Source organism: Oncorhynchus mykiss, chromosome 8, assembly GCF_057628025.1.
Source record: "Oncorhynchus mykiss isolate SJ-2025 chromosome 8, ASM5762802v1, whole genome shotgun sequence".
Taxonomy (NCBI): domain Eukaryota; kingdom Metazoa; phylum Chordata; class Actinopteri; order Salmoniformes; family Salmonidae; genus Oncorhynchus; species Oncorhynchus mykiss.
In genome coordinates this window covers 55,282,259-55,299,046 of record NC_143029.1, presented here as the reverse complement: position 1 = coordinate 55,299,046, position 16,788 = coordinate 55,282,259, and the positions used below count along the sequence as shown (strand labels likewise).

Here is a 16,788-nt window from a genome sequence, read left to right as displayed (position 1 = left end):
GGACAATTTTGTTGTGACAGACAAAAGTAACCATGACTTTTTGAGTGTACATTTCTGGCTCTGAGGCCTGGGGAGCCACCTCTGTTTAGGCTACTGTTGCCTCTGCCGAGTCCACAACAACCGGATAATCCCGTTTTGGAAAGAGAGCCCGTGACGCAACGTCCGCTTTTAAACGTTAACCACTGATGATCCATTATATTGACCAGATACCCCAAAGGGCCAGGTTTCCAGTCGAGAAGCACGCCATCCCAGGTACACCATTGAGTTATAATAAGAACTAGAGATAGCCTTCAAGATGGCCCGACTGTTGTTTTTAGCGTAATCTACTCACGGTCGCCTACGTCGATTCTTGGGGGCTGACATCTTGCTAGTTCCGGTATCAGGATCGCATTACTACATGCCCGCTAGCACTGGAGGCCAGCTGAGCCCAGCCTTTGAGCCCAAGCCCAGCATGTGCAGGAGCAGGGACATGCATTCCAGCGCAAGCTAGAGCGGGGTCGTGGATCTTGATTAATGGGGGAGGGGAAATCTGCAGCTGCTAAGCACCACCACGCAACCGTGACACAACCACTGAAAACAGTAGATTTTTTTTGTTGTCTGCAAGTAAATTATTCAGTACTCTGTTTCTCTTTCCAAACAGCCTAACTGTCTATGTATCTGGAAACAGTGGAGGTGTATGGGGTGAAGGGGACGGTGGACTCAGTGGAGGACATCCCAGCCACTTGGCAGTGAGGTTGTTGATTAATATCGCCTGGGCGCCCTTGAAGGTGTTTTGCAAAGGCTGAAAGTTGATTGCACTCAATTTGGAACCGGGCTGCCTCCCGGGCATCAGCCAGGTGCCCCGCTCTGGCCGACATGAAGTCAGCTCAAAACAAAAGTGACGTAGGTTAAGCACACGGAGTAGTGAGTAGGATTCTGTGCTTTCACGCGCAAAAGTGATTGCTTTTGATAAAAACACTTTATCTGCCTTCCCAAAGAAAAATGAGTTTGAAAATGCTAAGACATATTTCAAATCAAATCAAAATATATTGGTCTAATACACATGGTTAGCAGATGTTATTGCGAGTGTAGCAAAATGCTTGTGCTTCTAGTTCCAACATTGCAGCAATATCAACAAGTACCAATGTAACAGTATAAGTTTAAACCGTCCCCTCGCCCATACCCGGGCTCGAACCAGGGACCCTCTGCACACATCAACAACAGTCACCCACGAAGCATGGTTACCCATCACTCCACAAAAGCCGCGGCCTTTGCAGAGCAAGGGGAACTACTACTTCAAGGTCTCAGAGCAAGTGACGTCACCGATTGAAACGCTATTTAGCGCGTACCGCTAACTAAGCTAGCCGTTTCACATCCGTTACACATGCAATAGATGGTATAAAATACAGCATATGCATATGGGATGAGTAATGCAAGATATGTAAACATTAATAAAGTGACTAGTGATCCATTTGTTAGAGTGGCCAATGGTTTCAAGTCTGTATGTAGGCAGCACCATCTCTGTGTTAGTGATGGCTGTTTAACAGTCTGATGGCCTTGAGATTGAAAAATAGCTTCTCTCTCTCGGTCCCAGCTTTGATGCACCTGTACTGACCTTGCCTTCTGGATGGTAGCGGGTTGAACAGGCAGTTGCTTGGGTGGTTGTTGTCCTTGATTATATTTTTGGCATTCCTGTGACATCGGGTGCTGTAGGTGTCCTGGAGGTCAGGTAGTTTTCCCCCGGTGATGCGTTGTGCAGACCGCACCACCCTCTGTGGAGCCCTGCGGTTGTGGGTGGTGAAGATGCCGTGTTAGGCGGTGATACAGCCCGACAGGATGCTCTCAATTGTGCATCTGTAAATGTTTGTGAGGGTTTTAGGTGACAAGCCACATTTCTTCAGCCTCCTGAGGTTGAAGAGGCGCTGTTGCGCCTTCTTCACCACACTGTCTGTGTGGGTGGACCATTTCAATTTGTCCATGATGTGTACACCGAGGAACTTTCCACCTTCTCCACTGCTGTCCCATCGATGTGGATAAGGGGGTGCTCCCTCTGCTGTTTACTGAAGTCCACGATCATCTCCTTTGATTTGTTGACATTGAGTGAGAGGTTGTTTTTCTGACACCACACTCCGAGTGCCCGCACCTCCTCCCTATAGGCCGTCTCATCGTTGTTGGTGATCAATCCTACTACTGTTGACCAAGCGGCACAGACTTAAGAAGGGCACTCCTCCCTCACCACTTTTTCTTGTTAATGTTACGGGCTGTAGCCGGGTGCACCGTGGCACAGGTTAATAGACCTCCCTCAGTGTTGGCACTGTTACTAACTACCTGACAGGTAAGAGGACAACACACACACACACTATTAAGAGTAGAGGTCGACCGATTAATCGGAATGGCCGATTAATTAGGGCCGATTTCAAGTTTTCATAACAATCGGAACTCTGTATTTTTGGGCGCTGATTTTTATAAAGGTATAAAAAATATATTTTTTTAAAAATATATTTTTTATACCTTTATTTAACTAGGCAAGTCAGTTAAGAACACATTCTTATTTTCAATGACGGCATAGGAACGGTGGGTTAACTGCCTTGTTCAGGGGCAGAACGATAGATTTTCACCTTGTCAGCTCGGGGGATCCAATCTTGCAACCGTACAGTTAACTAGTCCAACGCTCCAACCACCTGCCTCTCATTGCACTCCACGAGGAGCCTGGTTGTTACGCAAATGCAGTAGAAGTCAAGGTAAGTTGCTAGCTAGTATTAAACTTTTCTTATAAAAAACAATCAATCAATCATAATCACTAGTTATAACTACACATGGTTGATGATATTACTAGTTTATCTAGCGTGTCCTGCGTTGCCTATAATCGATGCAGCGCTGGGGGATGATTTAACAAAAGCACATTTGCGAAAAAAAGCACAATCGTTGGACGACTGTACCTAACCATAAACACCAATGCCTGTCTTAAAATAAATACACAGAAGTATATATTTTTAAACCTGCATATTTAGTTAAAATTAATCCAGGTTAGCAGGCAATATTAACCAGGTGAAATTGTGTCATTTCTCTTGCGTTCATTGCATGCAGAGTCAGGGTATATGCAACATTTTGGGCAGCCTGGCTCATTGCGAACTAATTTGCCAGAATTTTTTATAATTATGACATAACATTGAAGGTGGTGCAATGTAACAAGAATATTTAGACTTGGGGATACCACCCGTTAGATAAAATACCGAACAGTTCTGTATTTCACTGAAATAATAAATGTTTTGTTTTTGAAATTATAGTTTCCGGATTCGACCATATTAATGACCAAGGGCTCGTATTTCTGTGTGTTATTATGTTATAATTAAGTCTATGATTTGATAGAGCAGTCTGACTGAGCGATGGTAGGCAGCAGCAGGCTCGTAAGCATTCATTCAAACAGCACTTTCGTGCGTTTTGCCAGTAGCTCTTCGCAAGCACAGCACTGTTTATGACTTCAAACCTATCAGCCTAATGGCTGGTGTAACCAATGTGAAATGGCTAGCTAGTTAGCTGGGTGTGCGCTAATAGCGTTTCAAACGTCACTCGCTCTGAGACTTGGAGTAGTTATTCTCCTTGCTCTGCAAGGGCCGCGGCTTTTGTAGAGCGATGGGTAACGCTGCTTCGAGTGTGGCTGTTCTCGATGTGTTCCTGGTTCCATACAAATGGTATAGAGAGAAATAGTCCTATGAATACTATATTAGCTACAACCTAAAACCTCTTACCTTGAAATATTGAAGTCTCATGTTAAAAGGAACCACCAACTTTCATATGTTCTCATGTTCTGAGCAGGGAACTCAAACGTTAGCTTTTTTACATGGCACATATTGCACTTTTACTTCTCCAACACTTTGTTTTTGCATTATTTAAACCAAATTGAACATGTTTCATTATTTATTTGAGGCTAAATTGATTTTTGATGTATTATATTAAGTTAAAATAAGTGTTCATTCAGTATTGTTGTAATTGTCATTATTACAAACACTTTTTTTAAAATCGGCCGATTAATCGGTATCGGCTTTTTTTTGGCCCTCCAATAATCGGTATCGGCATTGAAAAATCATAATCGGTCGACCTCTAATTAAGAGTGTTCTCTTATATGTTTGGGTGTACGTGTGTCTGAGGTGATGGATGATAAGCCAGTGTTTGAGAAGAGGTGTCTGGTGTGTTTAGGAGGACATGTAGATGCACTTTGCTGGACAGAAAGGTGCCATATTATTATTATTTCCCTATACCCTACCATTACTCCCCTACTCTCACCCTGGCCTAGCCCCTTACTCTCAAACCACTAACCCCTAATTTTCCAACATGACCTGACTTATGTGTGTGTTATACATGGTGTTACAGGAGGAGCTGAAGGCGGAACACGTCTCGTACTTACGGCAGTAGCCAGATCTCCGGCGCCACGATGGCCGACTTCTTGCAGAATACTTCCGGTTACTACAAAAAAACGAGCGACGCCATCATGTTCGCCCACAAGGACTTCTCTCCCTTCGCATCTTGACGACCCCTTGGGGGCACATTCAACACCTCACCTTGAGGACACACACTGGGGCTGCGTCTCAATAGTCTAGTAGCTTCCTCTCACAGGCACTTTAGTGAGGACAATACTCTTCTGGTTAGCAGTTGTCACTAGTATGTACAGTGGCCCTCAATATCTAGAGTATTGATGAAATATGAATGCTTTTATGGTGGTTAGATTTTTACTGTGTACTGTTCTTATTTGCATGAGCTGTGTTGAAACAAAGTCAAATCAACTCTGTTGATATAGCAATCGCAAGAATTACACTTATTGGGGTGAATGAAAGAAAATGTATTATTTAATGTACACAACGCAATCACACAACCATGACTTGACAGCTTCAGGTGTACTCTGGGAACTGTAGTCCTCTTAGTTCAGAAAATTACAAAGGTGTTTTTCATTTTGTTTCATTTTTGTTGTTGAAGACTGATCTCACCAAATCAGAAAGACAACAAACAGTTCATCAGACTTTGGTGTAGGGTACAGTACATTCTGACTTGGTTCCCCTTCCCGGTGGCTCAAGTTAGTTTTTTAGATCATAACACATTCCCTTAACCTGAAACTAACCTGAAACACTCAAAATGACATTTACATTTTCTACATGCTTTAGTTTCAGGTTAAGGGAATGTGTAAATGGTTTATTGGTGTTAAATTACACAATTTATGCTATCTTGGACCACCAGGCTGCTGATGTCATGCAACTTATACAAACATGTCGATAGATGTAGTTTGAACCAGCCTTTAGTCTTGAAATCTTTGGTTGTTTAGTACGCTGCCATACTTGCTGTTTAGCACTTGGCCTCACGTGAATCCTTAAAGAGATGTCTGGGGCTAAGGCTTTAGATTGTGTGAACCATGCTGGATGGTTGTGTTGACAAAGAAAAGAAAAGCTCTCTCAAACGTGTTGTCACAAGTTTATCAAATGCAAAAAACTAAATTTAAAATGTTGCTACATAAGACCAAAAAGAGTCGGTCGGTCACATACGTGCACTTCAGGAGACAGTTGTATGATATTTTTTGTTCAACACAACCACGATTTGACACAGTCGTAGCTTGGTAACATCAATTGTACTTTGGGAACTGTAGTCCTTTTAGTTCAGCAAATCGCAAAGGCGTCAGCATGGCCACTGCCCTTTAAATACGCAACTCGTTGCTTCAAACCACACCCACCCACCAAACCGGAGCAAACGTACCTCAAAGTCTGTTCAAGAACTGTGGTTCGGCAACGTAGCAAACGTTTAAGCGAACTGAACGCACCTCAGTATGTGGCCGATCTAGTTTCAGGTGTTTCGTTGGTTACGTTAGACTACTTACTGTATTCTTATCATACCGTTTAGAACGGTTAGTGTTCCTTCATCAAGAGACGAGTATTTTCACATCAGATGCCACCATGCATCAACCAACGACAATGTAGTTTTTTAAACCAGTCTCTATATTTGTGTAGTGATAATAATCAAATTTATTTGGAAAAAAATGTTGGCTGATATTGCACGTCGACAAAATCGTTCACTGATTGGCTCACTAGCTACGTCTGAACTTATGCGTATGATGGTAAACATCTGAGCGTGCGCTTGCGTACTGGTAGTAATGGAGGACAGGTCCTTCTCTTCGGGGTAAAATCGGAATTACCATTGATATCAAGACAACAACTGCCCAATGATTATCGGTTGAAGCTGTTTAACATCGTTGGTAAGTTATATTATTTTAAAGTTGTAACTTAACGCCATATGTGGATTTGTAGTTCGTTGAACACGTCGTTAAAATTGCAATGGCTAGCTAGCTAGCAGACGTTAGCAATAAGATGGTTAGCTAACTTAGCTATTTTCTATGTAATGTAAGCGAGATTAGTTAGCATAAAATATGATTTCTTATTGACTTGTTATTATTCATATTGTTTATGACACGCATAACATTAGGCTAGAACATTTGCTATAAGCTGTTAGCCGTTAACTAGAGCTGATAACTAGATACACTTCAGGGTAGGCCGAACTTGACTTTAAGAGACGCTGATCTCGACCAATCAGGCTGCTGCTTTTCTTTTGGTCCGTTAGGTACATATAATTATAATACTAGAATGGCCATGAACCTTCTTATGATATGATAAATGTCAGCCATTTTGGTCAGGGAGTTGGTCAACTATGGTTGGCCAATGCGGTGTATTGTGTAAAATAATAATTTTTAAAGGCCCACCTCAGGAAGTTGCCACATCTATTTTGAGTAATTTCAGTCCTAGAGCGTGAATTCTCGTTTAGGATGAATATATTGCTGATGCTATGTATTGACTAAGGAGAGGCTTTGAAGCCACTGGTCGGTCATATTGGCAGTCCTCAGAAAAGTATTTCTCCATAGGAATAAATAGAATTCTACAGTATTTAAATGCTTCTTGGATAACATTACATGTATTTTTGTTGTTGTGGTGGAGACAGTAACAATTGCACATTCTAAAGTATACTTTAAGAAATGTTTTTATACATTTTTATTTTATTTTCATGCTTAGCTCTGTAATGGAATAATGATGCCAAAAACAAATGTATACATTTATAAATATATTTCAATAGCTTCCAGAAGTATTTTTTACAACGGTGGCTTCAAAACAACGCCCCCTGTCAGTCATCTAGTGTATATAAATAATTGGTTCCACCTCAAACACTGACTGACACAGGTTGCAAATACATATTCAGGAATTTTGGGTGGGAATGTTCTGGTGCTTTTCACTTGTAGCAGAGACATGTCAACACATAGGGCACTGAATGACAGCTGTCAATGTAACTAGCTAGCATGCTAAACTAACCATAGCAAGTCATTTTTTTTTTTTAAATAATCTATTTAACTAGGCAAGTCAGTTAATTAAGAACAAATTCTTATTTACAATGACAGCCCACCGGAAAACAGTGGGTTAACTGCCTCGTTCAGCAGCAGAACGACAGATTTTTACCATGTCGGCTCGGGGATTCGATCCAGCAACCTTTCAGTTACTGGCCCAACACTCTAACCACTAGGTTACCTGCCGCCCCAAAAGTAAAGTGAGCACCATTTCAGTTAAGACAGGCATACTGTTAAGGCGTCCGTGTGTTTCTCACCAAAACAGTTCGGAATAGTTGGAGCATATATTATGACAACGTTTTTGTTAATTTTGATCTTCGGTAAGGGTATTAAAGCTTTTCTGGCACATTTTTTTTTCTTGAGGGAAGCTGAAGTCGGTAGCCCGAAGTCTACGCCCCTTCATCAGTGATTGGTCAACAGTAGGGATTATTCAATAAATTCTTTGTCATTCAGTGAGAGTCAACTCGTTTCCTTTCACATTTTTACCATTGAGAAATACTGCACCAAACATCTTAGTTGATGTAAAATTGCGCGACTAAGCAAAAACGTCAAACTCTCCTCAGCAAAAACTCCAAAATTAATGACAGATTTCTTGAATTCTTATATTCGTTCGGATTATTTAGAGTCAGTGTCTACTGTCTCAAAATGGACAAACTGTAATATTTAGCCTTTTTTCTAGTTTTTCAAGCGAAGGTCTTTTAAGGCAGTATGCGAGCACACTCGTTCAGTTTGCCAAGCCGAACGCGGCTAGGCGCCAGCCGTACTGAAGCATGCCTTAAGTCAATTAAAAATATTAATTTCAGAAAAAGACTACCAGCCTACGTGTCAAAAGATGAGTCTCAGCTAAACCATGCCTATATGTGCTGTTGACATGTTAAGATTTGACATTGCCCTTTGGATAATTCTAGTGAAGCTGTGTCAGATTCCACACATTATTAATATTTGGACATGCACACAGACATCAAATAGCTATGTTCTTCGTTCTCTCATTTCAGCGAGCTAGCTACGGTGCATTCAGAAAGTTTTCAGACCCCTTGACCTTTTCCACATTTTGTTACGTTACAGCCTTATTCTAAAATTGATTAAATATTTTTTTCCCCTCATCAATCTACACACAATACCCCATAGTGACAAAGCAAAAACAGGTTTTTAGAAATTGTTAGCAAATGTATAAACTGATTTTACATAAGTATTCAGACCTTTTACTCAGTACTTTGTTGAAGCACCTTTGGCAGCGAGTACAGCCTCGAGTCTTCTCGGGTTGGCACACCTTTATTTGGGGAGTTTCTCCCATTCCTCTCTACAGATCCTCTCAAGCTCTGTCAGGTTGGGGCACAGCTATTTTCAGGTCTCTCCAGAGATGTTAGATTGGGTTCAAGTCCGGGCTCTGGCTGGGACACTCAAGGACATTCAGAGACATGTCCCGAAGCAGTGTCTTGGCTGTGTGCTTAGGGTCGTTGTCCTGTTGGAAGGTGAACCTTTGCCCCAGTCTGAGGTCCTGAGCACTCTGGAGCAGGTTTTCATCAAGGATCCCTCTGTACCTAGCTCCTTTCATCTTTGCCTTGATTCTGAATAGTCTCCCAGTCCCTTCCGCTGAATAACATCCCCACAGCATGATGCTGCCTCCACCATGATTCACCGTAGTGATGGTGCCAGGTTTCCTCCAGACATGACGCTTGGCATTCAGGCCAAAGAGTTCAATCTTGGTTTCACCAGACCAGAGAATCTTGTTTTGCATGGTCTGAGAGTCTTTAGGTGCCTTTTGGCAAACTTCAAGGGGGCTGTCGTGCCTTTTACTGAGGAGTGGCTTCCGCCTGGCCACTCTACCATAAAGGCCTGATTGGTGGAGTGCTGCAGAGATGGTTGTCCTTCTGGAAGGTTATCCCATCTCCACAGAGGAACTCTAGAGCTCACTTAGTGACCATCATCGGGTTCTTGGTCACCTCCCTGACCAAGGCCCTTCTCCCCCGATTGCTCAGTTTAGCCGGGTGGGCAGCTCTTGGAAGAGTCTTGGTGGTTCCAAACTTCTTCCATTTAAGAATGATGGAGGAGACTGTGTTCTTGAGGACCTTCAATGCTGCAGAAATGTTTTGGTACCCATCCCCAGATCTGTGCCTCGACACAATCCTTTCTCTGAGCTCTATGGACAATTCTTTCAACCCCATGGCTTGGTTTTTGCTCTGACATACACTGTCAACTGTGGGACCTTTTATATAGACAGTTGTGTGTGCCTTTCCAAATCATGTCCAATCAATTGAATTTACCACAGGTGGACTCCAATCAGGTTGTAGAAATATCTCAAGGATGATCAACGGAAATAGGATGTACCTGAGCTGAATACTTATGTAAATAAGCTATTTCTGTTTTTTTGTTTAATACATTTGCAAACATTTCTAACAACTTTTCGCTTTGTCATTATGGGGTATTGTGTGTAGATTGCTGATGGGGGAAAAAATATATTTTAGAATAAGGCTGTAACGTAACAATGTGGAAAAAGTCAAGGGGTCTGAATACTTTCCAGAGGGACTATATATATATCAATGCTTTATTCTATGGCTGTGAATCTGCCATATAAATATTATAAGCTCCGGTAATATAACTATTGAAGCAATAGGCAAGTTAGTTTTGCATGGCCTGGTGCCCCGTGTGGGTGAAGATTTCTTTGGGGGGAGCGGGGTTCTAACATTTTTTAAATAAATGGTTGTATTTTTTTTTATACAGATAAGCTGTAACTTGACATTATGTTAATTTGCAGGGGGAAATAAGTGGGGGCGCACAAGCACAAGTTTACACCACCTATTTTAATTTGTTCCATGGCTCAGGCAGCCAAGTTAAGTAGGCCACACCCAGCTGCTATTGCATTGGTGTCTATGGGAGACCCACCCCGTTAATTATACTGGAACTGACCTTTTTTTTTAATTGTAAAAGGCCTGAGTGAACTATTTTCATTTATCCAACGTCTTTGCTGTAGCCAAAGATTATCTGTTTTATTGCTCAGTTGTGACTTGTGATCTTTCCAGGAGGCACCATTCAAATGAAATCCAGCACATAAATGAAACAGAATAAAAATTATTTACATGTCATTTATTAGGAAAACTCACATCATTGACACGAATTTGCATGAAGCGGGCAGTTCGGTTTTGTCACTTCAAGCCCATCATACTTAAGACTAAAATTCTGACTTATTGATTGACATTGTTGTGCAGCTTTGTGGGTAAGCTCTGGCCAATGTCTTTCACCTCTCAAAAGTGGATTTCCACCAATGTGGGCATTTTAAGATTTACATTTTTGTTAGCTAGCTTGCCAGCCAGTTTTACAGCAATGATTCCATAAGTTTTTCAAATTAACTGACAATATGCCAACGTTACATTCAAACAATGCAGTCAATCCACAGCCATACACTGGCTGAAATCAGTTGATGATATTACTTAGGACAGCAAGTACTGATATTGTATCATACGTAAATAGCACTCACAGCTTTCCAAGAAAACACAAATGGTCTGTTTACATATACAGTGCCTTGCGAAAGTATTCGGCCCCCTTCAACTTTGCGACCTTTTGCCACATTTCAGGCTTCAAACATAAAGATATAAAACTGTATTTTTTTGTGAAGAATCAACAACAAGTGGGACACAATCATGAAGTGGAACGACATTTATTGGATATTTCAAACTTTTTTAACAAATCAAAAACTGAAAAATTGGCCGTGCAAAATTATTCAGCCCCTTTACTTTCAGTGCAGCAAACTCTCTCCAGAAGTTCAGTGAGGATCTCTGAATGATCCAATGTTGACCTAAATGACTAATGATGATAAATACAATCCACCTGTGTGTAATCAAGTCTCCGTATAAATGCACCTGCACTGTGATAGTCTCAGAGGTCCGTTAAAAGCGCAGAGAGCATCATGAAGAACAAGGAACACACCAGGCAGGTCCGAGATACTGTTGTGAAGAAGTTTAAAGCCGGAATTGGATACAAAAAGATTTCCCAAGCTTTAAACATCCCAATGAGCACTGTGCAAGCGATAATATTGAAATGGAAGGAGTATCAGACCACTGCAAATCTACCAAGACCTGGCCGTCCCTCTAAACTTTCAGCTCATACAAGGAGAAGACTGATCAGAGATGCAGCCAAGAGGCCCATGATCACTCTGGATGAACTGCAGAGATCTACAGCTGAGGTGGGAGACTCTGTCCATAGGACAACAATCAGTCGTATATTGCACAAATCTGGCCTTTATGGAAGAGTGGCAAGAAGAAAGCCATTTCTTAAAGATATCCATAAAAAGTGTCGTTTAAAGTTTGCCACAAGCCACCTGGGAGACACACCAAACATGGGGAAGAAGGTGCTCTGGTCAGATGAAACCAAAATTGAACTTTTTGGCAACAATGCAAAACGTTATGTTTGGCGTAAAAGCAACAGCTCACACCATCCCCACTGTCAAACATGGTGGTAGCAGCATCATGGTTTGGGCCTGCTTTTCTTCAGCAGGGACAGGGAAGATGGTTAAAATTGATGGGAAGATGGATGGAGCCAAACACAGGACCATTCTGGAAGAAAACCTGATGGAGTCTGCAAAAGACCTGAGACTGGGACGGAGATTTGTCTTCCAACAAGACATAAAGCAAAGACTACAATGGAATGGTTCAAAAATAAATATATCCAGGTGTTAGAATGGCCAAGTCCAAAGTCCAGACCTGAATCCAATCGAGAATCTGTGGAAAGAACTGAAAACTGCTGTTCACAAATGCTCTCCCTCCAACCTCACTGAGCTCGAGCTGTTTTGCAAGGAGGAATGGGAAAACAGTTCAGTCTCTCGATGTGCAAAACTGATAGAGACATACCCCAGCAAAAGGTGGCGCTACAAAGTATTAACTTAAGGGGGCTGAATCATTTTGCACGCCCAATTTTTCAGTTTTTGATTTGTTAAAAAAGTTTGAAATATCCAATATATGTCGTTCCACTTCATGATTGTGTCCCACTTGTTGTTGATTCTTCACAAAAAAATGCAGTTTTATATCTTTGTTTGAAGCCTGAAATGTGGCAAAAGGTCGCAAAGTTCAAGGGGGCCGAATACTTTCGCAAGGCACTGTATTTTAGAGGTTATTATACTGAAAATTGGTATAAAACTCTAACTATATTTTATAAATATATTACAATATTTTAGTTTGACAATAATTCTATTACACCATTTCTGATATCACATACCTTTTTATTTTCCTGCGTAAGTAAAATCAGTATAATGCCTCTACTGCCATTCATTCCAATTAGACTGGTTTGGATTTCTCCCAGACCAATATGGCTGCCATTTTGACCCCATTCTGGGACTTTGAGGGATTATGACATAGCCCTCATATTATTTTAATAGGATCTCAATGGGAACATGCATGAGACAAAGGACTAAATCAGCTTCGACTGACTTGTTGTTTACATAGCTATTTACAACTGACCTACACATTGTAAACACTCAGCAGCCGAACAAAGGGCTGTGACTTGGTCATGAACCAGCATTTTGGCAATATTAAGCATCACGCAGATGTTTTTCCACCATCTGGCCACCCAGTCACCACAGAGTTTTCTTCTTCCCCAACGGACATCCTTAGCATTATCAATAGCGTGCATCCTCCCGGACTACTGTTAAACTGTCGCTATTCTTGTGATCTTGAAACTTGTTTAATTCTGATCTGCAGGGCCATTGTATTTAGCATGGCATCCGATTCGGGGCCTCAGGCTCCCGGCTCCAAAGGGATCATGACCTTTCACCCCACCACTGAGGAGTTCCAGAACTTCAGCCGCTACATTGCCTACATGGAGTCCCAGGGAGCACACAAAGCCGGTCTGGCTAAAGTAAGCAACGACACAACCCCTTCTGCCTTGTGACGATTATTTTGCATTACCTTTACCTGCTTTCAGAACTGTAACTTTGTGGTGCAAAATGCTTGTTTTTACAGATCGTGCCACCGAAGGATTGGAAACCCAGGAAGTCCTATGACGATATAGATGACCTGGTGATCCCAGCTCCCATCCAGCAGGTAGTGACGGGCCAGTCAGGTCTGTTCACCCAGTACAACATCCAGAAGAAGCCCATGACCGTCCGAGAGTTCCGGAAGACGGCCAACAGCGACAAGTGAGTCTGACTGCACCAACACTAACATCTGTAAGGTATATTTTTATAACATACTGAACCTAGTGTATGAATAAGCTATACTGTATTTACGGTCTGTGGTTAGGAAAGCCACTCTGTGGCCATGCTATATGATTGAGGAAATGATACAGCTACAAAAGTTAATATGGTTGAAAGTATGGGGTTTGTATGATCATCTTTATGTTAGAAAGATTCATTATTGTTTCTCAAGAAACCAAACTGTGGCTTTACAGACACATTTAAAAATGTCTACTCAGCTGTGCCGATTGGCCCTATTCCCCCCCCCCCCCCCAACATAGGTTCTGCAGTCCTCGCTATACCGACTTTGAAGAGCTGGAGAGGAAGTACTGGAAGAATGTGACTTTTAACCCACCCATCTACGGGGCTGATGTAAATGGAACGCTCTATGACCCCGTGAGTAATAATGAATCCCCTCTGGGTTGTTTTTAATGTTCTATGGTGTTTACAATGTTAACATGTTGTTATCGTTCCTAGTTATAAGGATGTTGGCTGATGAGAGTGAGATGTTTTGTGGTTGTGTAGGTGACTTGTAAGTGTTTCTCTCAGAATCATGTGTTGCACCCGCAATTTGAATTCACTACAAATACACAAGGTTGCAATGGTTTTGTTTCACTGCAGCGATGACGATGAATCTCCAGCGACAATAGTTACGTTATTCTGTCGTTCTCTCCAGGATGTGACCGATTGGAACATCGGCAAACTGAGCACCATCCTGGACACGGTGGAGCACGAGAGTGGCATCACCATCGAGGGGGTGAACACGCCCTACCTGTACTTTGGCATGTGGAAGACCACCTTTGCCTGGCACACCGAAGACATGGATCTCTACAGTATCAACTACCTCCACTTTGGAGCGCCCAAGTCCTGGTAACTAACTACACTCTTACTCACATAATACATTTACCTGGTAGTTTTGTGTAAGAGCCACATTATTAAGCATCAACATACAGACGATGGTCATGTAGGTGTGGTTTGGGGACTCTGTCGTTATCGGAGCAACACTCAACGAGTAAAAATAAATGGCAGCTGTTGTGATGTCCATGTGATAACTGATTTGGTGACGTTATGACGCCCTCACAGGTACTGCGTTCCTCCAGAGCATGGGAAAAGAATGGAGCGCTTGGCTCAAGGTGAGAGGGATGATAATGTGTGACGTTTTGATGCTGTTTTTTTTTTTTTTTTTTTTTCTTCTCCTTCATATTAGAAAACAACTGATTTTTAACAAGCTTTAATCCAACACACTGTTTTCTGTTGTTCCCCTGCAGGGTTTTTCCCTGGAAGCCACCAAAATTGCGAAGCCTTCCTGAGGCACAAGATGACCCTCATCTCTCCCTCCATATTGAGGAAATATGGCATTCCATTTGAGAAGGTAATACTAGCCTAATGTGTGATGTCAAACTCTTATGCTGATAAATAAAGCATTATACGGAGTCTAGTATATCATTGCTATTTCCTATTTGTTTTCCAGATCACTCAGGAGCCAGGTGAATTCATGGTGACGTTTCCCTATAGCTACCACGCCGGCTTTAACCACGGCTATAACTGTGCAGAGTCCACTAACTTTGCCACTGAAAGATGGATTGAGTATGGAAAGCGAGCCATACTGGTAAGTTCATTTTCTTTGTGTTCCTCCTTTATAGGTGCTATACATAGGATTTGTATATTTTGGGGCATTTCAGAAATGTCTCATATCTGCAGTAATAGTGGAATGATAGTGTTTCACCGTATTACTTACCTGCCAGTGTGTGATTGGCTGTGATATTCGCCTATTGATTTCTCCCGCCAGACCGGCTCATTTTATCAAAATGGGGTGGTTGTGTTATCTAGTGGAAACCAGGGCAAGCAGCCAATGTAGAAATCCCTCTGTCATTTCCTGGTTTCTAAAATTCTACACTGTTCATTCAATTTCAATTGATTATGAGAAAACAAGCACTGAATTCTGTAGGGAATCATTGTTAAATATCTTATCAATAACAAAAAAATATACACTGAGCAAAAATATAAACTCAAAGTCACAGTTCAAGGAAATCAGTCAGTTGAAATCAATGAATTAGGCCCTAATCTATGAATGTCATGTGACTGTGAATACAGATATCTGTTAGTCACATATGTTAAAAAAAATAAAAGTTGGGGCTTTGATCTAAAAACCAGTCAGAATCTGGTGTGACCACCATTTGCCTCATGCAGCAAGTCACATTTCATTTGTGTAGAGTTGATCAGGCTGTTGATTATGCCCTCTGGAATGTTGTCCCGCTCGTCTTCAATTGCTGTGCGAAGTTGTTGGATATTGGTGGGAACTGGAACACTTTGTCATACACGTCGATCCAGAGAATCCCAAACATGCTCAATGGGTGACGTGTCTGGTGAGTATGCAGGCAATGGAAGAACTGGGACATTTTCAGCTTCCAGGAATTGTGTACAGGTCTTTGTGACATGGGGCCGTGCATTAACATGCTGAAACATGAGGTGGTGGGGGAGGAGGAATGGCACAACAATGGGCCTCAGTATCCCGTCACGATATCTCTGTGCATTCAAATTGCCATCAATAAAATAGAATTGTGTTCGTTGTCCGTAGCTTAGTTTGTGCAGAAATTATTTCGTTGTGCAAACCCAGAGTTTCATCAGCTGTCCGGGTGGCTGGTCTCAGATGGTCCCACATGTGAAGAAGCCGGATGTGGAGGTCCTGGGCTGGTGTGGTTACACGTGGTCTGCGGTTGTGAGTCTGGTTGGACGTACTGCCAAATTCTCTAAAATAAAGTTGGAGGTAGTTTATGGTAGAGAAATGAACATGAAATTCTCTGGCAACAGTTCTGGTGTACATCTCTGCAGTCAGCATGCCGATGACACGCTCCCTAAAAATTTGAGACGTCTGTGGTGTGGTGTGACAAAACTGCACATTTTAGAGGGGTCTTTTATTGTCCCACAGCTTCTTGATATGCTGCACCTGTCAGGTGGATATGGATAATCTTGGCAAAGGATAAATTCTCAACGGGGATGTAAAATAAAAAAATATGCACCAAAATAGAGAGACATTTGCTTTTTGGTTCATATGGAACATTTCCGGGATCTTTTATTTCAGCTCAGGAAAAATGTGACAAACACTTTACATGTTTGGTTTTATATTTTTTGCTCAGTAAAGTTTTTACAGGTGTTTGACGCTGGTGGACCAAAAATAAAAGGCTTAAGCATGAGTCTCCGACATGTTACGAGGAAATGGGATGCGGGGGAGGGGGAGATTTGTTTGGAATGCAGCCTAGTGCTGTTGCAATCTTCC

At 41.9% G+C, this 16,788-nt stretch overlaps 1 protein-coding gene and 1 long non-coding RNA gene across 2 annotated transcripts in view; both read left to right on the top strand.

The window, feature by feature from the left end:
- The first annotated feature begins 150 nt into the window (after window positions 1–150).
- On the top strand, window positions 151–5,425 carry LOC149982026 (uncharacterized). Its single transcript, XR_016482453.1, has 3 exons — window positions 151–252; window positions 641–2,314; window positions 4,351–5,425. It is a non-coding gene; the product is annotated as an uncharacterized LOC149982026 (long non-coding RNA).
- Window positions 5,426–5,677: 252 nt separating this feature from the next.
- Window positions 5,678–16,788, top strand: part of LOC110530113 (lysine-specific demethylase 4A) — a 33,121-nt gene continuing 22,010 nt past the window's right edge. The window contains exons 1-8 of the mRNA XM_036985661.2: window positions 5,678–6,214; window positions 13,039–13,195; window positions 13,300–13,475; window positions 13,793–13,907; window positions 14,188–14,381; window positions 14,595–14,644; window positions 14,780–14,883; window positions 14,983–15,120. Of these exons, the coding sequence (XP_036841556.2) occupies window positions 13,055–13,195; window positions 13,300–13,475; window positions 13,793–13,907; window positions 14,188–14,381; window positions 14,595–14,644; window positions 14,780–14,883; window positions 14,983–15,120 (918 nt within the window). The 5' untranslated portion in view covers window positions 5,678–6,214; window positions 13,039–13,054. The remainder of the gene's footprint in view (window positions 6,215–13,038; window positions 13,196–13,299; window positions 13,476–13,792; window positions 13,908–14,187; window positions 14,382–14,594; window positions 14,645–14,779; window positions 14,884–14,982; window positions 15,121–16,788) is intronic.